Raw genomic sequence first — 25,477 nt, forward strand, 5'->3', positions numbered from 1 at the left:
TATTTGAATATCGTTATTACCCCCGTTTCTGTATTTATTATTCTTATCTATAATTCTCTAAGTAACTATCGCAATTAACTAAATAGTTGAAAGAAATTAAAATTGAATTCTTAGATTCGGTCCCCCATCTCAATATTAACCATCTCCAACAAAGCTTAACTTTTCCATTTTACATAGAACGTTAAAAAGAAAATATAATATTTGATCAAAATCGCACGATGATAACTGAGAGCAGCATTATTTTTTTCAAGGCATTTTTTCCGTGACTTCACAAATTCTACACTATTTGCTCTACTCATAATTTCCCATAAAAGGGAGGACGAAGGACAACTGAGTGAATTTGAAACAACGAAAGCTACAACTTTCACACTACTGCTGAGTGGTTTCTCTTTTTGCTGCTTAAGAATTAAATATTTCCAAATGAACGGGAAGATAGATGCGAATAGGCTTCACTTCATGCTTTCTTATTCGCAACACTCCTTCACATTGCCCTTCTATTCTTAAGAATTAAACCATTTATTTTCCATTATCTTTATTATAGAGCTTCAACAATAAACATCATAATCATAACAGAGGATCTGTCGACACATGGCCTCAGTGCAAATTTAATGCATCTGATATTGAAAAGAAGATAATATGAACATTGTATCTTGTCCTCCAGCTTAGTTTATGAGTGCTTTGATCGGTTTTATTAAGAAATTCATAGGAAAAAAAGGGAATAGAATTATACGTGGGGACAGAAATATATTCCTGCCTGGGTAGAAAACAAACGCCAAGGTGGAGGCATTTGCATTCAACAACCAATATTTATGGGGATTTGTATAATTGATGCATATATATATCTTGCATTTTATGAATATTTGGATAGTAATGAAAATGTCAAAGGATTTTATGAAAAAGATTACATAAGTGCGCACATATGGTAGTTGCTTTAAGGAACTAATGGAAAATTATGTTTATTTTAGAGAAAAATTATCGATTTTATTATTAACCAATTGATGTGGTTACTATTAAAATATATCGGAGCACTTACCGCATCAATGGGTACCTACAGAACTAGATAGATTGAAGGAAAACCCATTTACAATCGCTATTTTTGGCCGCTCTCTTCTTCTCTTCTCTTCTCTTCTCTCTCTTCTTTCTTTTTAACTTTTATCGTGCAGTAAATTTTGGTTCAATCTAATGAATATATTAAAACCACGATTTCCCATATTTGTGATTCTAGGTATAGATCCTCTTCCCCTTATTGAGTGTCCAGACCTCTTTACGATTTTATTGATGATCTATCCTAATTGGCTCTCAAATATATCCGGCCTTTATAGACACCCATTTGTATGGTTTTTCGGCGATAAAATAAATAATAAGAGCAGGCCTGATATATTGTCTCGATCTCCACAAAACAGCATTCCAGTTCGTTTTTAAGGTTTTGTGTAAAAGGATTCACTATCTCTCTGTCTTTTTTTTTAATGGTAGGTGGAAAATTTCAAAAGCAACCGCTGATTTCTGCCATACGGTTATGCGCTAAGTACTACCATTCCCGCTGTGCTAAGTACAGTATTCCCGCGAGACTGCCTTATTGGCTACCACCTCCGTTCTATATGATGGCAACCTTGATAGTCCAGCATTTTCCAACCACGACTCTATCTGTCATATTGCTTCGTTAGCGTGGATTTCGATGTCTTCAACGTGGCTTGCTACGATTGTAATTCCGGTGTCATCTTCGAATCCAATAGAGGTGACACCGCCACGCAACGTTACCACTGCGTTATACATAATATTCCACAATGAAGGTCCGAGGACTGATCCTTGTGGTGTGTTCGGTATTCTTTAGGACCCTCATCTGAGCCGTATCAAAACCACCTTTCTATTAGAAGCTCGAGTATAATACATATAAGGTACGTCGCGGTACAAAGCCTGGCAAGTGCCTCAATGATTTCTTTCCATCTCGCAGAGGTAAAGTCGTTCTTTACGTCGAGGGTTTCCATTCCACAATATTTGTTACCATCAATAGCCGATTTCGCAAGATTTCTCACCAAATTGACCGCATCGATCGTTGAGTTTGCCTTCCGCAATCCAAACTGCCTCTTTGATAGACCGCCGTTCCTTTTCCGCTATTGGGAGTAATCTATTATAGATTACTAGCTCGAAAAGTTTTCCAATGGTACTTAAGAGGCATATTGGCCTTGTTTCTTCCACTGTGCAGGGAAAACACCTTCTTCCAAGCACGCAGTAAATACTTGTGCGAAAGTTTCTGGTGCTATCCCTGCTGCCAATTTGATAGCTATATTGGGTATGCCATCTAAGCCGGGAGCCTTGTTGACTTTGATGTTCTTGGCTGCTTCTAATACCTCTTCGTCGCTTAGCTCTGGAACTTCATCGGGGTTGATTTGAACGTTCGGAAGGCCGTCATTAAAATTCTGACGGAGATGGCTTTCTTCGCTGCTTCGGGCAGTAAGTTTCTCGTCGCAATTTGAATGTCTCCATAAGCTTTTCTCAACCTTATAATATTTGCCGTGCTGACAGATTGTAAACCCAGCCCTGATATGTGTTACGTTCTCCCTTAGATCTTTTAGAAAGGAATCCCCTTTTAGTGTGCGTAAAATTTTCGAATAGGTAAGCTTGTATTTTAGTAGCTTGTATTATTAGTAATAATGAGGGCGTCTGGTCGGCCCCTCTTTTCAAGCTTTTTCTTGTTTTCAACTCCCGTCCAAGTTGATTCCTCCAATTCCTTGTGGGACACTTAGTGCACTTAGCCGATACGCCATTCTTAGCTTTCCGCAGTTTGATTTATTTTGCAGAACGGTTGCCCAAACTGGAGCTGCGTAGAGTAGCACGGTACTAACTACCCTTGAAATAAGACGACGTCGACTTTGTCTTGGTCCACCAATGTTCGATTGTATCCTCAAGATCATTACAACGATGGAAGGCAGCGCACTCAATGTGTTTTTTAAAGTTGATCCTTTTGTCAATCATTACTCCCAAATATTTAAGCGACTCTTGAAAGTAAATTGTTTGTGCACCAACTTTGATTTTCACAGTTGTGTCCTTCCTTCTTTTATTCCGTTTTATGTTCAGCAAGGAATGGACCGGTCGTTTTCAACCAGGAATTGATGTCCCATATCGCTTCATTTGCGTAGATTTCGATCTCGTCTATGCGCTTTGCAACTACTGTTACTCCGATATCGTCCGCAAAACCAATGGCTGTCATGCCTTTAGGAAGACATAGCGTCAGCACTCCATTGTACATAATTAACCACAGCAAGGGACCTAAGGCAGACCCCTGTGGTAAGCCGCACGTCATTGGTAATAATTTCGCGAGCTAGGCCAGTTACCATGTTGATTGCATCGATGGTTGATCTCCTCTTACGAAACCCGAATTGCTTGTCGAATAGGCCTCCTTCCTTTTCTGCAACAGCGAGCAGCCTGTTGTATAATACTCGTTCAAATAGTTTACCAATGGTATTGACCAAACACATCGGTCAATATGAGGAGGGGTCACCTAATGATTTACCTGGCTTCGGAATAAGTATCAACTTTTGCAGCTTCCATTGCTCGGGGAATTCTCCTTATCTAAGGCATGCCGTAAAAACTTTGGCAAACATACCTGGTGCTGTCCTGGCTGCCACTTTCAGGGCGATATTCGGGATTCCATCTGGAACCCGGGGTCTTATTTTCAGCAAATTTCCTTCCTGCATCAAAAATGTCCTCTTCTACCACTACAGGAATTTCGTCGGGATTTACATGGACTTTATGCAGATTTGTGTAGTTCACATCCTCTGGGAAGAGAGGGTCCACTATGTTTTGTAGTAATTTAGGACAGGTAATCGGTGGGGACCGCTTACCTTTCAGTGATGATATTACAGACCTGTAGGCGCCACCCCATTGATCAGAATCAGCTTCAGTACATATCCGCTTGAAATGTTCGGATTTGCTCTTCATGATAGCCACTTGCAATTTTTTCCTCGCGTTCTTGTATTGCATGTGTAGCTCAACGAATTCAGGTTGATTTCTTCTGCGCTGGGAGTATCTCCAAGTTTTGAGGCAATTTTTCCGGCATTCCTCAATTTCTAAATTCCACGAGAAATTGGGATTTCGTCTTCGGAAAGCGCTACGCCGCGGCATAGAGGCATCGCATGCCCGCTGCAATTTTTTCGCGACCTGTAAAACTTTTTCTTGTGTGCTTCCCGCTAATAATGTGTCATCAAAAAATACCTCCTTGAACATTTCTTCATCGAATTTGTTAGTTGCCCAGCTCATCACTATTCTTTTTGGTGGCTTGAAAGACAATAGCCTGATGATCGCTGTGTGTGTACTCATCGCTGACATGCCACTTCAAGTCCTTGATAAGGGTGCCACTGACGAGGTATACTACCGATTGTAATTCTCCCCTCCGATATGTGTTGGCTCTCCCAGAGTTCGCAAGTACGACATGTAAACGGGAGAATCTCCCTAGCAGTATTTGCCCCCTTGCATTTGTTTTTCTGCTTCCCCATTCTTCTGCCCATGAGTTGAAATCGCCGACAATTATTTTGAGATTGTAGCGTCTGGCATCAAAGGATAGTTTCTCAAGCAGCAAAGGGAATTCCTCCAGCCTGAGGCTCGGGCTGCGCAACAACTATAGATGTATATACCTCCTATCTTGGCACACGTAAATCCGTCCACTGGACGTTTTTTCACATCTTCTATAACACGATTTCCACAGCTCCATATCGCGGCTTTGTTGTTTTTGTCAACTACCCATACTCCGCTATGCAGATTTTCATATTATTCGCATGTCTGTCTGTCTGTCTATCCATCCGTCACACGCATTTTTCTCGGAAACGGTTATAACGATTGACACCAAATTGGGTGGAAAAGTGGGAACTGTAAACGTTCACACATGCAGTGAATTACATCCTTTTACGTTGATTTTAAGGGGGGTTGGAAGAAAAGGTGTGTGAAGATTATTATTATTATTATTAACCATTATTAAAAATAGAGCAATGGAATTTTTAACTCTGTGCACACGGAACTGTCATGTACTCATCGCTCCTCACATAGGGAAACGCAAAACCCTTTATACCCGGAGTGTCAAGCTTCTGGTTTCCCGACATGTTTGTTTATTCGCTGACTAATGTCAAGGAAAATTTATAGTTTCTATCTTCTGTAAACTCAAAAGTTACCTATCAAAAACCCAAACCAACCGTCGTATAGAACAATGTATTCAGTCTGATACCACCTGCACAAAAAGTTCAAGTTCACGTACTTACCCTGACATATTCAAATCCTAAATTCACGATCCCCGCACGAGAAATATTTTAATTAAAACCATTTCAGAATCAACACGTTTAAGATACGATCAGGTTAATCTGAAATATAAAATTCAGAATGATTTCGAAAAATTTAGCTCACGATTTCACTGAAATCGAAACGAATTAACAACCTATAGAACGCCTTCTAGAAACGTACATTCCACAGACAAACCTCTTTCAGTACCTCTGCAAATAATAGTTCGTTATGTGTCGACAACCCTAAGAGAATAAGATCACAATAAATGCGATATATCGTCATTGTTGTCGCTTTAAAGATGGTATGCCCCTTTTTTCGCCCTAAAGATACATATCTGAACTGGGTCCAAGCAGAGTGAGCTGTGCGAAAAAAATGCAGGACGGTAATCAATCATTTTCCAGCGGTCTCACAAAGTTAAATCGCAAACAGCCTCGATCATGTTCTTCCTTTTCGCCTTTCATCACTCCCGCAAAAATGGAGTCAATGCCATTTTCTGAATAAAGCGTCCGAATGTATTCATATTAATCCACATAAAGCACAATATGATTACAGAAAAGCCTGATCCGTGCTCTTGCATTATGCGGCCTCAAAAAGGAGAGAACGTTTTAATATGTAGAGTCCGCCGCCATGGAGATCTGATCATTGGACATACAAAGGTCAAAAGGGTATGATCATGTTCTCGCACTTCGAATGGATACAGTGTTTGATTAGGTCGATAGAATTGGTGGTGGATTAATATAATTACAGAGATCATTATATCATTTCATGGTGGTAGCGGACTTCTAACCACTGCCACGATCACCTCCGGCAAAATCGCTCAACTCCATATTCCAGCACTTCTGATCACTGTGAGCGAGCAGGGACTAAAACTAATAAATATCTTGATAAAATAGCTAACATTAGTTCCTATCTGTAGGCCATCTCGGAGCGAGGAGCTGTTATAATTCAGAAAATAACCTCTACAACTCTAAAACCTGCTACTCAACTGAATTAATTTAATTTAGTAGCCACTCAGATGACCTTCGTTCTGTTCTTTGAGTACTTTCAGATAAAATTGCACTTCTCATGCTAAAAAAAGATACAACAGTAACAATGCAGTTCTGTCGTAATAAAGATACAACGTAACATCTAGAGGGAGATATGTGTATGTTAACACATAATCCCAGAATCTCTCATATCAAATTTCCATGGAGCCACATTTTCTCAAAAATTTGCATCTGAAGCGAATAAATGTGTAAAGATAGAGATTCCGATAATGCAGACAGATTGCGAAGAGATTGCGTGCAAATGCGATCAGATACGTCTTGATTATAGGTGAACATATGCAAAATGAGATATTCTGTGTAATAAAATTTAAATATGATGTAGAAATCAAATGCGGGAAAAAGGCTTATGTACGTGTTGTATTTTTTCGTCATCGGGATTGATTTCAGCCCAAAACTACCCGCAAACGGAAGGGGAAGGCTCGGCAGAAGGGAACTTCGGCAACTAAGGAGGAGGAACTACAGACTGAACCCTGTCTGTCAGAACCTTCTCCTTCACCCTTACCGGTAGGAGCAGAAAAAAGGGAAGTTGGTGACGTGGACGCCATTGGTTTAACGCCAGTATATGGAAATGAACCCAAGCAGGGCCAACACCGTGAATCTAGAAAGGCCCCAAGCCGGCGGCAGAAGAAGGCACTGCGAAGGAAGATGAAGCACTTTGGTAATGAGGACTTGGACATGCCTGTATCACTAGGTGCGATAATGTCCAGAGAAATCGGACGCAAGGGAGTGGAAGATGGGGTTAAACTGGTAACCCCGGTGAGACCCACACTGGACGCACCAGACCTCTCTGCCATCGGCAATGCGCGCAAGAAACGTAAGACCAACACATTTCTGGTGGCCAACCGTTTACTGTGCACCGCACAAGGGTCTGCATCCACGTGTCCCGCGAGGACTGGGCCCGGTGTCCCGGGAGGTGATCAAATCAGCGCAAGAGATCTCAATGAAGCTGGTTCCTCCCATAAGAATACGGACACGAAGGCGGGAAGGAAGAGGACGTATGCGCAAACTGCAGCCTTAGTTCTGACTGGAACACTTGGGAAGCAACTTAGCTCCTCTCTTGTGGTCCGCAGATTCCTCTTATATGGGTTAAACACCCAAGTTTTCCAAAAAAGTTTACTGACGGTTTCGTATAGGGCAGAGGCAACTCATCAGGCGCTGCCTCACCTCTGGCCTGGGATCAGCGTGACCGAAAGTAAGGACAGGTGGTAATCGCTCCAGTTGTATATAATCGCAAACACGACATGAGTGCGAATTATATTGCAGTGAAATCTGTCGTAAGTTCTGAGTTAAACCGGGCCGAATTGAATTCTTTTATTGAGGATGCTAGGAGTCCTGAGTCCGCAACCACCACTTGATGACGGACCGGACCACTTGGAAAGCAACTTACTACGACAGATTTCACTTCTATATAATTCGAACTCACGTCGTGTTTGCGGTTATATATAAATGGAGCGATTACCACCTGTCGCTACTTTCGGTCACGCTGCTCCCAGGGCAGAGGTGAGGCAGCATCTGATCAGTCGCCTCTGCCCTGGACGAAACCGTCAATCAACTTTTCTGGAGAGTAAAGTTTCTGAATGCCAGGAAGGAGAAAACTACAAACGTGGATGGTTCCAGCTTGGTATTTAAAGTGGACCAAAAGGATCTGAACGTCGATACATTGAAATTCAATCATATCAGGACACTGTAGAGCATCATCCCCATTTTGAGTGCGAAGAACAATGAAGGTGTTAAGTGAAAAACAGACGAATGCTCTGCGTGATGAGATGAGACCTTTCATGAATGGGAAAATGGGAACTGCTGTACCTCCAAGTGCGGCTATTCTCAGAGAAACCAAAAACGGAGGGATCGAGACTAAGTTTATATAAAAAAAAACATAAAGGTTGGTCAAATTACCCTGCAGCATGCTAAAGCCTCATCCTACCTGCTGGCAGTGAGACTGGCAAAGCTGCAGGACTGCCCCTACATTTTTCTGATGAAAGAGCCATGGGTTCGATTTAGTAGAATCTGTGGCATTAAATCAGTAAAGGGGGCTACGAAGGATCCATAAAACCGAGAGCTTGTGTCCTCATGTAATGCCGTTTAGAGACAACCATGCTGAAGCAGTGCCGTTCCCAGGAGCTAGTTACGGTCACCGTCAAATACCAAATTAATGCCAAGAGAAAAACATCATAGTTGCCTCAACTTATTTACCCTATAATTTTTTGTGTCTTTGTGTGACGCAAAAACTAAGGGATATCTGGTAGCGTATGCAGAATCAAATGGTCCCAAACTCTGAGAGAGAGTTGAGGAAAATGTTCGCGCAAGAGAGCCATTGATTTTCGTGCGTTATGTGCTGTGACGCCATCTTATTGAAACCACACATCCCTCAGATTCATTTCTTTAAATTTGGGAAGGAAGAATTCTTCAATTATCTTGATATAACGGTCAGAAGTAACTGTAATTGCCTTGTCGTTTTCTTCAAAAAACCAGAGTCCAATAATGCCAGCTCTCAATAATGCACATCAAAGAGTCACACGTTCTGCTAGCTGGAGCTGCTCGTGAAGTTCTCGGGGAATCGTGCCACTCCAACATCGCATGTTTTATTTATTAACGCATCCTGAGAGATGAAAATGTGCCTCAACACTGAAGAACACAAGCGCGTTTTGAGGCTGGTTTTCGACAAAGGCCCCCCACAGGCCTTTTTTCGTGTATCCAACTCGCCTGTATGAAGTTTGTATGGATGAAATTTTAGGTCTTCATGAAGAATTCCATTAATTGTGCCATCGGAAATCCTAAGAGCAACTGAATGTTTGCGTGCTGATCCATTGAGGAATTTCAAAATTGCCTTTCATACTTTCTTGACGTTCTCTGGTGGTTTTTGAGGGTCCTGGCTTTTTAATGCACACTGCCAGTATCCATAAACATGTTAGCTCACTGAACAATCGATTTCAGATCAGGAACAGGACCTGCAGGAGCGATTTTAATTTTTTTTTTCTTTATGCAGGCTAGAAAAGTAAATCCCCACGACGAACGCATGCTCTACTATTGTCCACAGCATGGTCGATACTAAACTAGCCGAACAAAAAACGTTAGACCCACTTAAATTAATGGCCACTGTGTGGCGCGCAATTCACACTCTGTAATAGTTCTCCTGCATTTCTCCGTCTTTTCCATCGAATCCTCCCTGATTTTGGGCACAAGGTTTTCTAACGGCTTGGCATGTTGTTTCTTCCCGTCCTTCTCCTTTACCTTTTTTCAAACCCTGGGGACACCTGGATGAAGTCTTCTTCAAAGGCGTCTTCCTCTTTCCGATTTTTCCCCAGTTCGCTTTGTAACGGACTATCTGCAGTTCGCTTAGCACTTACGTTATTCTCATCGGGAAGTGGGATTGTTTCTGCTTTTAACACATCTTCCGGTGATATTCATGTCCACCTAGAGAGGAAAATGTGATTTAGGAGTTCTTTCAGTTCCACAAGCTCGTTTGGTGATGTTTTTCTTGAGGAACATTTCAGACCGCATGCTGCTGCAAATTTCCTGATAATCCTTCCCTCTTCGACTCTTGCAAGGACAGTTGATCCTACTCGGCTTATGGCCCGGCTTAGTTTCAAGTTTTTCCCTGATTTCCCAAAACAAGAGCCCTGCAAAGCAGTGGAGCTACAGTCCCCGCACCGGCAACGGCATCATGCTGTGAAATTTTCTCTCACGGACGAGTGTACCATCGCAAACCAAACATATACCCCAGTTCCCAGAAATCTGACATACGCTTAACTCATCCGATTCAAAACACATTACCCAACCAGGGTTCCTAAGGGGCTGGCTCCAGATATACGCCGCAACTACCACCTAGGCAGAGCTAGGCTCACATAAGCCCATCGACGTCAACAGAGAGCTTTTTTAGGAATAAGATAGGTGAATGCATTTACGCATAGAGTGTTGGATTCCCGCAACAGTATGCCGTTTCCGTTTCACACATTTCTTTGGGCTAGCCCTCCCGCTCTCCTGGGTTTGGGAGCCTTCAAGTCAAGAAATCCCACTCACCAACGGGAGGGGAGGAAAGGAGTTTTAGTTCAGGGAACCCCTTGCCATTCGGTCCCACCGCCGGTCAAGTTCAATTTTCTTCGCAATTAAAAGAGCTCGAACATAATGCGCAACACAAGTCCAGCTGCCAGCGCTCCTCAGCATCTCTCTGACAATGTTGTCTAGAGAGAGCTCCCCTCAGTCTGCATAAAACTGCTGACAAAAACCGTCCCACCTTTCACAAGAGAAAAAGGTGTGTTCAGCATCATCCGCCACTCCATTGCAGAACACACAATTAGGAGATCGCAAGGAGGAGATGCAAGTCCGACTGAAAACCTCCATGCCCACTTAGAAGCTGGGTAAGGAAAAAATCAATCCCACGTGAACCCACCATTCAGCTACGAATCTAAATTGTCGATGAGCCGCGTAGTCAATCTGCGTCTTAGCTCATTTTGCCACCTCTCTTAAGTTTTCACCCTTGCGGATGTAGATATTGTAGCTTTACGCTCCTTGGTAAGGAGGGCAACAGGAATCACTCCCACGATCATCATCACGGCCGGTTTTAAAACAGTGTAATAAGCAGACCCCACTCGCAAAGCTCCCCATCTCTGCACTTGAGCAAAGCGCTTACGATACACTTCCTTGCCAAAGGCATCAGCCCATACTTCCGCGCCATAGAGTAAAACCGCCTGCGCTGCTCCGATGGGAAGACGTCTCCTACTAAATATAGAGCCCCCAACATTTACCATTATCCGCGACTCCAACTGCAGCCCTATCCGCTGCTGCTTTGATTTGCTCGAAGAAGCTCATCTTTAAGTCGAGCATTAAACCAAGGTATTTAGCCGCTGGTTTTGACTCTATAGTCAACTCGCCGATCGATATGGGACGCAGGGTCGAGATTCTCCTTCTGGTAAAAATTACTACTTCGGTTTTTTCCAGCGCAATGCTGAAACCATGAGCAGTCATCCATCAGCTTACCCGTCGCATCAATATTCCAAGTCTGCCTTGCGCCTATTCGACGGTGCGTCCAGCAACAAGTGCCGCAACGTCGTCCGCATAACCGACCCTGCGCGGCTCTTCCGGCATATCGAGTCTCAGCAGACTATCGTAGGAAGCGTGCCAGAGGTCCGGCCCCAGGATAAATCCCTGTGCTACCCCGCCTTGACTTCTATCCTTCCCTGACTCTCTAGCGCCTCATAGAACAGGGAGCGGTTTTTCAGATAATCCCTCAATATCCGCAAGAGATAGCTTGGTACATGGAATGAGGTTTCTAATATGCCAGCAGAGAGCTGCCGATGGTTCTGAGAACTTCCAGGGTGTTCACTCGCGATTGGCTCTTCACCTCTGAAGGCTACTAGCCAGGAATCAGGTCTACTATTAGTCAGGGCGTCAGAACTACTTACTCCCCGACGATCTCGGGGATGCCGCTGCCACTCTTCCTATCGTGAGCGACCCGGTTAAAAGTCGTTTATTTAAGCAAGACATGTACAATAGTGTTATTCAAAGTGTTATCCATTTGAATTTATGACTTTTTCCCACCTTTCTGGCAATTTCTGAATTCCTTTCCAAAAGAACTGCGCCGGCTTGGCGGCCAAGAATTAATTCAGCCAATTTTTAATATCCTCTTCTGATGTGAACCGTGTTCCAGTGAAGGCGTTCTGCATCGATCGGAATAAATGGAAGTCGGATGGGGCAAGGTGTGGGCTATAAGCCGGGTGAGCCAAAACTTCCCAGCTGCTGTTTTCCAAATAGTGTTTGACCGGTGTTGCCAAATGGACTCATGTCTGGTCGCATATTCCGCGTCTTTCTCGGCTACTGCTTTCTTCAAACGGATTAATTGTATTCAGTAGCGTTCCCCATTGTTGGTTTCACCCGGTTTTAGAAACTCATAATACAGCACACCCTTCAGATCCCACCAAATACAGAGCATTTCCTTCGCGCCATGGATATTTGGCTTTGCCATTGATTTGGCTGGTTGGCCGGGTCTCACATACGATTTTTTGCGCTTGGGGTTGTCATAATGAATCCATTTTTCATCATCAGTAACAATCCACTGCAAAAATGACTTCCTTTTGTGGCGTTCCGACAGCATTTCGGACATGCAAAATCGCCTTTCAGCGTCTTTCGGCTTTAGTTCATGTGGCACCCAATTTCCTTGCTTTTGAATGTATCCAGCTGCTTTTAAACGTTTTGAAATGGCTGCTTGAGTGACTGCCAAAGATCCTGCAAGCTCTTCTTATGCTTGGCAACAATCTTCATCGAGTAATGCTTCCAGTTCTTCATCTTCAAATTTTTTTTGGCTGCCCAGGACGTTCTTCGTCTTCCAAGTCAAAATCACCACTTTTAAATCGTGGAACTTACTTTCGGGACGTTCGCTCAGCTAGAGCACGTTCGCCATAAACTTCCCCCAAAATACGATGGCTTTCAGCAACAATTTTCTTCATATTAAAGTAATGGAGAAGAACTCCTCGCAAAAACACTTTTCTAAGCACAAAGTTCGACATATTTGAGTCAAAAAAGATTATTGTTGTTTACACTTCAAGTGCATGACATATGCTGAACAAATTGCACAATGACAGTAGCTTTCCTTAGCATGCTCGGAATATTGGAACGATGGAATAATAATCAAGTTACGCCATCTCTTAGCAAACGACACCAATTAAGTTATAAATCATAGTAATATACTATTATTAACTTAATTTGAGCAGATATCGTTATGGAGAGTATTTTAAAGCATGGATATCGTATAGAGGTAGCTTCATGATTTCTTTTCAGATTTTTCGGTTAGGTAATGCCCGGAAAGGCAGATATTGAACCGATTTTAATAAGGTTTTGTTTTGCAAACAATCTGAAATCTGAATCTGTCGCTTACAAATATAAACAAGTGCTCCCTGCTGAGCCGATGCCTCATTTTTTATGACATTTGATTGTATCTTTTATTCCATGCTGACCATTTCAACTCATTACCATTCATCTGACTATATATTTTCTCTACCATTCAAAACATAATTTTTTCCGGTAATTTCCAATACCCTCATCACCATATGATTAACCAAAACTTGAATCCGGAACTAACTATTATTTACAACTTCAAAAGCGTAACAATCTGCACCGTGAAAAAATCGAATTATGATTGCTAATTAAATTAATTAATTACAATGAACAACAAGATATTTAATTCGACACGTACTCAAGCCGCTTACAAAGAGCTCCGGAGATAATCTTATTGGTCAGTGTGGATATAAACTTCTAATACCGGAATTAAGAAGGACATCGTCGAATAGCCACTTAAATACAAGCACAAAATGCAATTTCCGTAATCGGAAGAACTAAAAACCGGTAATAAAAATATTTCTATAGTTTTTGCTCTCCAACGCTTTGCACTTTGCTTTTTGGGAATAAAAGTGAATGTGGTTTTGGAATCAAGAAAAAAATGGTTATAAAACTGTTCGAAGAAAGAATGGTGTGGCAAATGGTAGACGTAGTGAATAAAGAACTTCCCTTCCGGATTCATTCAAGTGAAAAACTGACCGAACTGCGGCAAGGTTGCAGTAATTTGGAAGCACTTCGGAAGGAACCGGCGGCGCTATCTAGACGAATCGTCCAGCGCTGATTGACAATTACGCAGTTATACGGCTCAAAACCAGGCAATGCTATCAAAGAAAAGATCAATATTTCGATCTGATTTATAAATCTCAAAGATACTGAAAGGCCAACCCAAAATATTGAGATTGTTGAAAGATAAGGTTATCTTTTTGATCAAACAAGCCTTGGATCGTTTCAGATGTTGGACTATCTGTTTTCATACTAAGAAAAGTGCGAACCTCTATCGGGCACCTACTGGCTGTTGTTTAATTAATGAAATCAATCAAATCGCTAATTCATATATTGATTGAGTACTGAAATCTTCAATAAGCTCATGTGGATGAGTTTTTAGCCCACCACCAGAGCATTCAAGGCTCCTTTGGAGATACTAATTCACATGTGGCGGTTCCGTTTCATTGATTTGCAACCATCGCAATGTATAGTCGGACATGATGACTCTACTCGCTACAAAATTAACATCCAAAAGGTATAAATTTAATAACGAGGTTATCCAGTTGTCGAAAAAAAGTCGTTACCAATATTTATTAAAAGCTAAGTAAGTTGATCCATAGAAACGAGCATGGCTTTGTGGATAAATTGTGCATTTCGAAACAACCCATCAAACAGTTTGGAGTATCTCCAACCGACAAATATGTCACGCCCATGATGAATCTTTTGAATTTGAATTAACCACGTCAAGGTTGCTGGTGTGAAAATTATTGCACAAATGTATGAACATAGCTTCAGCATATGCGTTACCACAATTTCTATCTTTTCGGTATTGATAGGTTGATCTTGCTGCTAATATTAGATGCATCATCATCTCCAGCAAATGACTTGGAACATGTAAGCCCAACCTTTTCAACACAACGTGACTTTTCAAGCACTAGGCCAACTGGCAGGTTCCGATTCTCACCCTGGCAATTCGAAAAAACCCAAAACACTGATTCAAACCAGACCACCTTGCACTTCACGCATATGTTTTTGATTTTAGCAGCTCTTCCTTGATGATCCGCCAGCCAGAAGACACCAGATTACATGCCAATCCACCGCGCTACCGATAATCAAAAGACTAACAACATTTTTTATAGTCGAAAGGTCACTCATGCGGTATCTGGGCAGCGAAATCGAAGCCACTCTTGAACAGGTAAAACAACAAAATCAGATACTTTTTGAGTGCTATCCACAACATAATGGGATTAGGTTTAGCGGGTAGCCGACAAAAAAGTTAATAGTCAGGTACTTTGGCTGCAAGCCCTCTTCGCGCTTGTTATTAACAAGCAGATCAATGTTTGCTCATGGAAGCTAGCGAAAGGTCACCTGCCGGCAGAGATGTTAGATCAATCAATTGAGATGGAAAAACAAAAAAAAATCTGCAAATGGTTTTTTAAATGTTTAAATATTGACTCTGAAGCTGACTTGAAATCTTTTTCTGAACTTGAGGCAATATCAACCTGTCCCCAGCTGGTCAACTGAGATTTCGCACTTTCAAGTTGCAAATTGCAACCAATGGAATAATTAATTAATGCTGCGGTTGGCAAATTGCATCAAACCACTTTGAATTTAGCTTCAACAAAGCCTCCATCATTTATCACGTCCGAATATCATTAACATTTATCTTATGCAAATTAATTTGCATTCAACGGAATTTGTATACCCATTTTCTCATAATTAAGCAATGAATTAAGCTGTTTTGACTTTGGAATTCAGGCGACATATTCTCATATAAATTAAAAACATTAATCTGCCGAAAGTTGATGAAATAAAAGCGAATTCGGGCTGTAATTCACGACTTTTGAAATTAGACAACCGAAAACTTTAAAAGTGGCATAATTTGCGCAAATGGACTTATCTGATTTCGTTAGAAAATTAAATTGGAGTCTAACCTTCTTAATGTTGACTGAAATATTGCTTCGAATGAATCAATGTAATATCGAGGATGTGACGTCAGGATGAGGTAAAATTTTTAGATAGCGAATCTCAGATTCGACATCTGTATATGTACTCGTATGTACCAATGACAGCTGTAGCTAGGTCACACATGGCGCAAATAGCAGCCACATAATTATTAATGATTGACTTTGCGGTCTTGTTACTCGCAATACCACCGGAGAATAGTACTTGATGATTTATTAGATGAAACTGCTTGAACTATGAGAAAACGCTTCCAATGAGATTTTATTTCTGAAATAAATTCACTGCCAGAGTAGCTTCATCAAAAGCTCCTCAATTTATTTTGACCGCATTATGATTATATGGACTTGACCTCTTCAATTTTCGGAATTTGTTCTACCATCTTTCATCATCATCAACGGCGCAATAACCGGTATCTGGTCTAGGCCTGCCCTAATAGGGAACTCCAGACGTCCCGGTTTTGCGCCGAGGTCCACTAATTCGATATCCCTAAAAACTGTCTGGCGTCCTCACCTACGCCATCACTCCATCCCAGCCAGTATCTGCCTCGTCTTCTTTTTCAACCACAGATATTGCCCTTACAAACTTTCCGAGCTGGACCATCCTCATCCATACGGATTAAGTGACCCGCACACCGTAACCTATTGAGCCGAATTTTATCCACAACCGGACGGTCATGGTATCGCTCATAGATTTCGTCGTTATGTAGGCTACGGAATCGTCCATCCTCATGTAGGATTGGCAAAATCATAGTCTTGTACAATAAGAGCTTTGGCCCTATGGTGAGACGTTTCGAGCGGAACAGTTTTTGTAAACTGAAATAGGCTCGGTTGACTGACAACAACCGTGCGCGGATTTCATCATTGTAACGGTTATCGGTTGTGATTTTTGACCCTTGATAGGAGAAATTATCAACGGTCTCATAGTTGTATTCTCCTATCCTTATGATGTTGTTGGTTGGTTGATTTTTGGCGCTGAGGTTGCCACCATATATTTTGTCTTGCCTTCATTGATGGGCAGCCCAAGATCTCGCGCCAGTTGCCGCCTGCTCGATCTGGATGAAGGCAGTTTGTACGTCTCGGGTGGTTCTTCCCATGATGTCGATATCGTCAGCATAGGCCAGTAGTTGGGTGAACTTAAAAAGGATCGTACCTCTTGCATTTACATCAGCATCACGGATCACTTTCTCGAAGACCAGGTTAAAGAGGACGCATGATAGGGCATCCCCTTGTCGTAGACCGTTGTTGATGTCGAATGGTCTTGAGAGCGATCCTGCTGCTTTTATCTGGCGTCGCACATTGGTCAGGATCAGCCTAGTCAGTCTTATCAATTTCCTCGGGATACCGAATTCTGTCATGGCCGTGTAAAGTTTTACCCTGGCTATGCTATCATAGACGGTTTTGAAGTCTATGAAAAGGGTGCAACTGTTGTCCATATTCCAACAGTTTTTCCATCGCTTGCCGCAGAGAGGAAATCTGATCTGTTGCTGATTTGCCTGGAGTGAACCCTCTTTGGTATGGGCCAATGATATTCTGGGCGTATGGGGCTATCCGGCCTAGCTGGTACTCAGCAACGTGATACCTCTGTAATTGTTGCACTGTGATATCTCCCTTTTTATGTATGAGACAGATAATGCCTCGTTGCCAATCGTTAGCCATTGATTCGCTGTCCCATATCCTGAGCACAAGTTGATGAACCACTTGGTGTAACTGGTCGCCTCCATATTTAACCAATTCGGCTATAATTCCATCGGCTCCGGGCGACTTATGATTTTTTAGCCGATGAATTGCACGGACTGTTTCTCCTATACTTGGTGGTGGCAGTATTTGTCCGTCGTCTTCAGTTGGCGGAACCTCCAACTCGCCGATGTTCTGATTGTTCAGTAGTTCATCAAAGTACTCAACCCATCGCTCCAATATGCCCATTCTGTCGGAAATCATATTTCCCTCTTTGTCTCGGCAGGATGAACATCGAGGTGTATAGGGCTTTATTATGTTGACTTGTTGGTAAAACTTCCGCGCCTGGTGCAGTTGCTCCCTATACTTTTTGAGTTCACAGGCTTATATATTTATTTATATTTCTAAACTTACCAGAGTGCACAGAGTACATAGTCGTTCGCTTATGTTTTCAAAGCTGACAACAGCAGGTTTCATTTTTGGGCTGACTAAGAAGCCTACTCTGTGTAGCAGTGTAGCGGCTCTTCTCTAGGAAACCGGTTTCTGTCCAACGCATCTCCTGTAGTGCTATTACATCAGCCTTATATTGGGACAGGGTGTCGGCTAGCTGCTCAGCAGCTTCATCTCTGTACAGGGAGCCCACGTTCCATGAGAAAATGCGCAAATCGTTATTCCTTTGTCGTTGCCGGGTTCGTCGTTGTGTAATCCGTCCAGTCCGAGGCTCCTGTTATTGTTTTGTTTTCCGTGTAGGGTTGTCAGCCCTACCCAACCCCCAACCTGGAGGACCAGTTGGAACAATTTATCCCGTTTTCAGGTGCGGGAGACTCGCCTTCATCCTTCTCCGTCTCCAGCTTTTCGTTAAGAAAGAGTTCCCAGCGGTCACTACGTGGAGGTGAAGATAGGGTTTGGTAGTAGAGCTGTTGGTATTGGTTCAGCAGGCATTTCCCAGGTTTTATGCTCCATCGTGTGTACCAATCCACCTTTCGCCCTGGGACTAGTTAGAGTGTTTGAGATAATTCGCCAGGGATAGACAACTACGATAGTGTATCCCCCTTCTGTTCCTAGTACAGGGAACTCTGGTACCTAAAGTACGACTCTGGACTCAAATAGGGTTGCCAGAGGCTCAGCCAAATTTTGCAGTGTCGTGAAAAGGAAAAGCCCCCGGCAAAAACACTGACAAATTTTTTCTTAAAACCAAAGGGAAATCAGCAAAATATTGCTAATGCTCAATGAAACTGCTATAAGACATGATGACCAGGAACTTAAAAAGTAAAGTTGCTGGCATGGTGAAAACACTCAATCAGACCGACTTGGAAAGTGATCACCTAATCTCTCGCTGTAGCATTGGTAAAAATACTGCAGTATAACGTTCAAAGCCTTAGAGCAAACAAAGATAGAATATTATGCTAATGGCAACAGCTTCGATATTCTTGCCCTGTAAGAAACGTACACTTTTAACCATTCTCCCATCTCTAAATTCATTTCTGGATTAAACCTTATAGCTAAGTTTGGCAGCCATCGTGATGTCATTTTGGCTTTCTGTAAATCCATTCGCGTCGTGCTTAGCCAGCTATGTTCAGACTATAATATCGTCATAACAGAAACGCTTAACCTCTCTTCCAATTGTGTGATTGTTTCGGTTTATCTCCCTCCCAGTATCTCTGACAAGTATTTCAACGCGGCTGTTGGGAGGCTCCTCACTTTTTGTGAAAAATATAGCAATGTTCTCATCACGGGAGATCTGAATGCCAAATCCATCAATCTGGGTGATTACCTCAGCAATGGTAAGGGCAGATGTCTAGAGGCTACGGTCCTTAATTCCTCATTTATCTTCCTTTAAAATGGTATGCCCACTTTTTACAATCCACCGCCAATGTCTTAAAAATTGAGCACGATAATGAACCTTGTTTTGTAAAATCCTGCAAGTCGCGAGTTAGTAACTTAGCGCCACAGAAGGATATTCTCACTCTAACGAACCTTAGAAATTGTTGATGCAACTAAACTTTGCCCTAACCACACTGGGCAGCCAAAATTGTGGTGGGTCCCAATGCTTAAGTTCTACTTTAAAAGGAAACAAATCACGTATAGGCGTTTTAGGACTAGGTCCAACACCACAAATTTTTTCCTTTTTTGAGGAAGCCAAACGACTGTAGAGGTGGTTGCGAGCGCGAAGCGGAAGCACTGACGTGAAATTTGGTCTGGTTTATCTGAAACAAAAGATGTTATGTCCCTTTGCAAATCCATAAAGGGATTTCGTGGCTATCTTTGTGACAGATCCCAACTTGGAATCCTAAGAAGAATGTGGAATATCTTGATTATCTAGCTGAGCAATATAACCCCCTTCCTCTCTTTTTGATGTCCTCAGATATCCCACAGTGTCTTTGGCTTTCTCTCTAGAAGAGTTTACTGCCGTTTTGCTTAAGCACAAGTGTTCCTCTGCCCCTTCACTTATCACTGGATAAGTCAGCAGGTTTTGGCTGTGTGCTGGATGTAAAGAATACCAAGAGAAGGTGGATCCAAAGATATTGTCCAATTGACGCCTTCAACTAAGCCTGGACATCGCTAAAGTTGACAATGGCATTCCCCAAGGATGCGTTTTAAATTCAATGCTGTTTAACCTTTATACAGCATCCCTCCACAATAAATGTTCTGATAATATTGAAATTTTCAAATATGAGGACGATTTCCTTATTTTGGCAACCGAAGACAATTGGAGTTCGACCTCTAAATGTCTTCAAAAACAGATTAATTTCTTATTTGATGAATCCCGTAGATTGGGATTACCAATCAACATAACCAAATCCCAATATATATCCTTTAATAGAAGCAGATCACACAGTTAGTAGTCACACCGTTGCACTTGTGAAGTCCATCACCTTCTTAGGCAAGGAAATAACGAAAACTTGTTCAGTCAGAGATCATTAGAACTCTATTATCCCAAAAATTTAAGGTAAATGCCAGCGTGGTGATTAATCTTGTAACAGGTTTTTCTTGGGGCCTCACACCCCTGACAAGGTCTATCTTAGAGTATGCATTCCACCATGAATCCGCCCAAATACTTTGACAACAAGTTGCACTCTGAGAAGATACCTGGGACTGACCAGAACCACCTTGCACCAGATGTTTGCTTTGGCTAAGGAATCGCCGCCCCGTTTCAGAAGGTCCCTCTTGGCGGCCAAAAAACTTCTTAAACTAAAGGAAAGGAATCCCAAAGCCTATAATTTGGTGGTAAGAAACCCGGATGCTGGTCTATGGTCTATCCTCGATCTGTAGGTTGTTCCGAAGCCTGCTTGACACTACAGTTCCAATGAAGTTCCCGTGATTTCAAACAAGGTTCATGTCATCATGTCTTATGATTTGGGAGGAACTTGTGGCAGGGCACACGTGGCGGCTGCTTGTAGTAGGATGGCCGATAGTCTTAGATCCAAAGGTTTTCTAGTCCTGACTTCAGATGCTGTGGTGGTTGGTACCGACAAGACCTAGTTCTCACGCTTTTCGGTTCGGTGGCTGAGCTTTTTGCTGTCCTTCGGGCCATCAAGGTAGCTTTCAAAATGAGTGAGGAGAAGGTTACCATAATTACAGACCCAAGCAAACTTCGCGATCACCCCTTAGTGGGTAAAGTACACGCCCTGGCTTCTGACCTAACTGTTTTAAGACACTGAAAATTCTCTGGTGGCCGCCTCATGTGGGGTACTTATTAAATGAACTTGCTCATGTAGAGACCCGCAAGTCTCTGGGTTCGTATCCCACGGGATTGGCCCAGCCCTGTTCTGAAGGCCTTTCAGAAACACTCATACAAGGAGTGGGAGGATGACTTTTTGACAGCTTCCGGGTGAAAGGGACCAGGCATGTACTTACAGCTTCCGAGGAAAAATTAATGTAATAATAATTGGAATTGTAATAAAAATTGGAGCAAATGACAATTTAACGGTTTACTATCGAAACATGTGCTGGTTGCATGAAAACTTCCCAGGCAAAGTTTTTAAATTTTGGCAAGCCATCAAAACTACATGTGGTATACCATTATCATGATGAAATATATTCAATGCCTTTCCTGTTACTCAGTGGTTCTTCTAGCCGCCCTAACTATTGGCAACTGTAATTTAAATTAATCGTTTGCCCAAGCGGTAGCTGCATATAATAGATAATAGATAGATATCCTTCCATTCCCAAAAAATACAGAGCTTCACCTTCCTCGCTTTCATACTTTCGCACAACGTTGTTGTATGCAACCCATTTCTCATCACTTGTTCCCATTCGTTTCAAAAATGACTTAATTTCCGCTTCAAACCATCATCTTCCATCTATGGAAATGTGGTCCATTAATTTTTTGCTATTATTTCATGAAGTAACAAAGATTAGTTTTCCAAATTCATTTCAAACGGCTTCAAGCTTTTTGGTCGATCTAAAATTTCTTGGCGATATCATCATTTCAGTGTTATTCAACTTTTTCTATGGTTTCCTCTATTTTTTAGTGATAGGCCTTTCAAAAATCAACCAAACCAAAAGCAAGTGAATCATCTCTTTTTGGCAGTTTTTATAAAGTGCCTACATCATAAATAACCTAAATTTTTGCATGGTAAAATTGAAAATTATACCGAATTGCCTCAATTCAATTATATTTCCCTTCAAATAAATTTTGATACAACGCCCCTATCCCATTAAAGCTTATCACCAATGATCAGCGAATCCGTCAAATGTCAATCAGAAAGGAATTGCCGGAGATAATTATTTATGATGATAAAAAGTCATCCAAACTCTGAGGCATTGACTTCCCAGATGTGCAATCTGTCCCAGAAAACACTTCACAAAAAAGCTTGACAATCCTGTTCCAGACACTTTTGACACTATTGAAGACACCGGTGATACTCTGTGTAATGCATTCTAGTTGTTGGAAAAAAGGTCCTTGTGGCTTCAGTTCTTCGTCTTCATTGGCAATGTTATCCGAAACCATAAGAGCTCAGAAGAATTTAGTAATTCTCTTCGGAGATTTTACATAATACTCAACTGTATACTCTGGGCAAGATTGCTTAAAGTTATGTGATACAAAAATGGGTCCTTTTTATTCAAATAGCTTATTTCTAAGTGATAAGCTTCATAGGTTCGAATTAAAAGCTTAAATTTTCCTGTGAAGCATATCCTGAACTTCACATCCTTTCTTTTAATTGTAGTAGAACGAAATAGCACAAGCTCTTCAAACGTGGTTAGCCAAACCAATTCTTACTCTTTCAGCTTACATTCCTCTTTATCCCTTCAAAAATAATTAATTTTTTTTTTCATCTATTTATTCAATAACAAACAAATTCTTTTCTTTCAATTCCAGGATCACATACAAGAAGTACTCGACAAATGGACACAAATTGACGATGAAATCTGGGCAAAAATCATTGTTTTTGAAAGGAATCGTCGTGTTGCTAAGGCATATGCCCGCTCCCCAGTCATAACAATAAATGGATCCAAGCATGGTTTCGATGGAATGAGGTAATAATTCCACAAATAACTCCGTACCCTTTACCTTCAATATCCTATTTTTCTCAACTTTTTCCATGTAATCATCCTCACCCGACAGGATTGGACTAAATGGTTTCGACAATCCCATGCGTGATACAAAAACAGCTGAAGTTAAAAAATTAATTGGTGAAGGATTCAAAATGAAAATGGACGAAACAGGAAATATTTTGGTAAAACGTTATGGCAAAAGTAACGTCTTGGTACAGAATACATTACAAAATGCTAATGATGAGACAGTAATCGGTGCTGATATAGCGAAATTGCCAAATCATGCATTGCAAGTTGGAAAATCAGGAAAGGTAAGTGGAACAGAAAATCCTTAAGAATTTTCAAAGCTTGCAATCTATTGCTTCTGCTTTTCACATAAGTACTTTCTCTTTAGAACAGAAAATCCTTAAAAATTGTCTGAAATTCAAAAATCCTATACCTAGTTTTCAATTAAAAATACAAAGCTAAATCAGTTGCGATCATAATGGACACACTTTGATGAGTAGATATTATAAATAGCTTTCCCTTGTCGCACTATATATGTACATACAGGGTAGGCCATTTAATGTGGGCCCATCTGGCAACCCTGTAACTTTTGGCAGGAATGTCAGATTCATTAATGACATACCACCAAAAGAACGCGCTAAAATAATTCAGCTTTACATTCAAAATAAACTCTCAATTTTGTTAACTCAACGTGTATTTCGTAAAAACAAAAATTAAGTGAAAAGCGCTCCATCTAAAAGCACTTTGCAGCGTTTATACGCAAAATTTATCAGCCACGGTTTCTCAGAAATACCAATCACGCATCTAGACAGCGTACAAGATGTTCCGATGAACATATTGAGGCCGTACGAGCGAGTATTGAGGAGACTCCGAGAACATCGAGTTATCGCCGTTCCCAGGAGTCAGGCATTGCAACAACCACAATCAGACGCATAATTCGTTTGTGCGGAAAAGGTCATCCGGCCGCTCTTTTTCGAAAATGACGAAGGAGCCTCTGCTACCATCAATGGCGAGCGTTATCAGGCCATAATTCGTGATTTTGTCATGCCAATCATCGAAGAAAATGACATGGAAGGCTTCTGGTTTCAGCAGGGCGGAACACCTTGCCACACTTCACGCGCTACAATAGATTTTTTGAACCCGTTGTTCCCCGGAAGATTGATATCCAAAAATGGTGACTTTCCAAGGCCAAAGGCAAACATTTGAAAGATACCATTTTCAAAAAATAGCTGGAACAAACCTTCTTGGACTAAAATAAATGATTTTTAATATGAACAGCAAAAAAATATTTTTTTCCAAAAACAAATGGGCCCACATTAAATGGCCTACCCTGTACTTCAGCGATGCTAATAACCAGCAGAAGTGAAGCACAAAGCGATAAAACAAAATTAACAAAATTAAATTAATCTGAAACCAAATTTAAATCTCAGATACAGAGGCGTACGGCCTACCTCTCCGAGAAATTATCGTCTGTTCCATTACACTATTATAGGTATGCCCTTTCTGAAAACTGTAGAGCTAGTACTCACACCCGTCAAGAAGAAAGTTTTGGGGAAAACAAAACTTTATTAAAATTAGTTCACTATCTCTCTGTCTGTCCGTCTATCTGTTTCCCTATCTATTTTGAGCTTAAGGATCCCATACATGCAAAAGGGGGCTGTAAATCTTTTCCACAGAATACTCATGTTGGATATCAAATAAAAGGTCTCAATTAGTATTTACCAAATCAGCCATTAGTTTTGGCATCAGTTGAAAAGGAGGGATCGAGCAGTCAGAAAAAGGCCACCAATTTTAACTGGCCATTCTAAGAAACTGCCCAACTGTTATGTGGTCGCCGATAGTTCGTAACGACTCCTGAGTGAATTTGACTTCCATGGAGAAAATGTAATGTAAAAAATCCTTTATTGGGCTCATTCTTCTAATCGTTTATAAATTCAACTACGAGGAAGGAGGGGAGGGCCTCGCTGCTTCTTTCTTCATCAGTTACCAGTGCTCCAATTCCTCGACCTTCTGCCGTTCCTTAAATTTCCGCAAGTTGCTCTCCGCCTGCCGTCTCGCCCGGTCTTCTCGCTACTGGCGTACTCTTGAACCAGAAACCTGTCGCTCCAGCAGCATCCTCCGCTTGGCCGTCACGCCTCCATTTACTGGGGGGCCGTACTTGAAGACGGGCCCGATACTCCGCAAGTATAATTGCCCTCCGTCTGGTGGAGGCTGATCTACTGTTCCCGAGGACCTCCTTCGGCCCGCGTCGTTTCAACTGATAGGGGGATGACTCTGCACCATCCGTGCACCCGGACGCCGGAAAGGCTTTTGGGAACCCTCTATCCCTCTACAATCTCTGTTTAAGGTAAATGGTTACCTTTGTACGAAATGCCATTGCAGAAAATGAGTTGTCATTTTCCAAAAAATGAAAATGCGTCTTTCGATATAGGTTCGATTTATTCCCTACAAGACAAAAGGACAAATACAGAATAATTACAATTA

At 41.7% G+C, this 25,477-nt stretch overlaps 1 protein-coding gene across 1 annotated transcript in view; it reads left to right on the plus strand.

Annotated features, from left to right (window-relative positions):
• Positions 1-25,477, plus strand: part of LOC119646328 — a 118,463-nt gene that overhangs the window by 85,807 nt on the left and 7,179 nt on the right. Inside the window, exons 3-4 of the mRNA XM_038046753.1 lie at positions 22,812-22,969; positions 23,058-23,298. Coding sequence (XP_037902681.1) covers positions 22,812-22,969; positions 23,058-23,298 — 399 coding nt within the window. The remainder of the gene's footprint in view (positions 1-22,811; positions 22,970-23,057; positions 23,299-25,477) is intronic.

This window comes from Hermetia illucens, chromosome 1 (genome assembly GCF_905115235.1).
Source record: "Hermetia illucens chromosome 1, iHerIll2.2.curated.20191125, whole genome shotgun sequence".
NCBI lineage: Eukaryota > Metazoa > Arthropoda > Insecta > Diptera > Stratiomyidae > Hermetia > Hermetia illucens.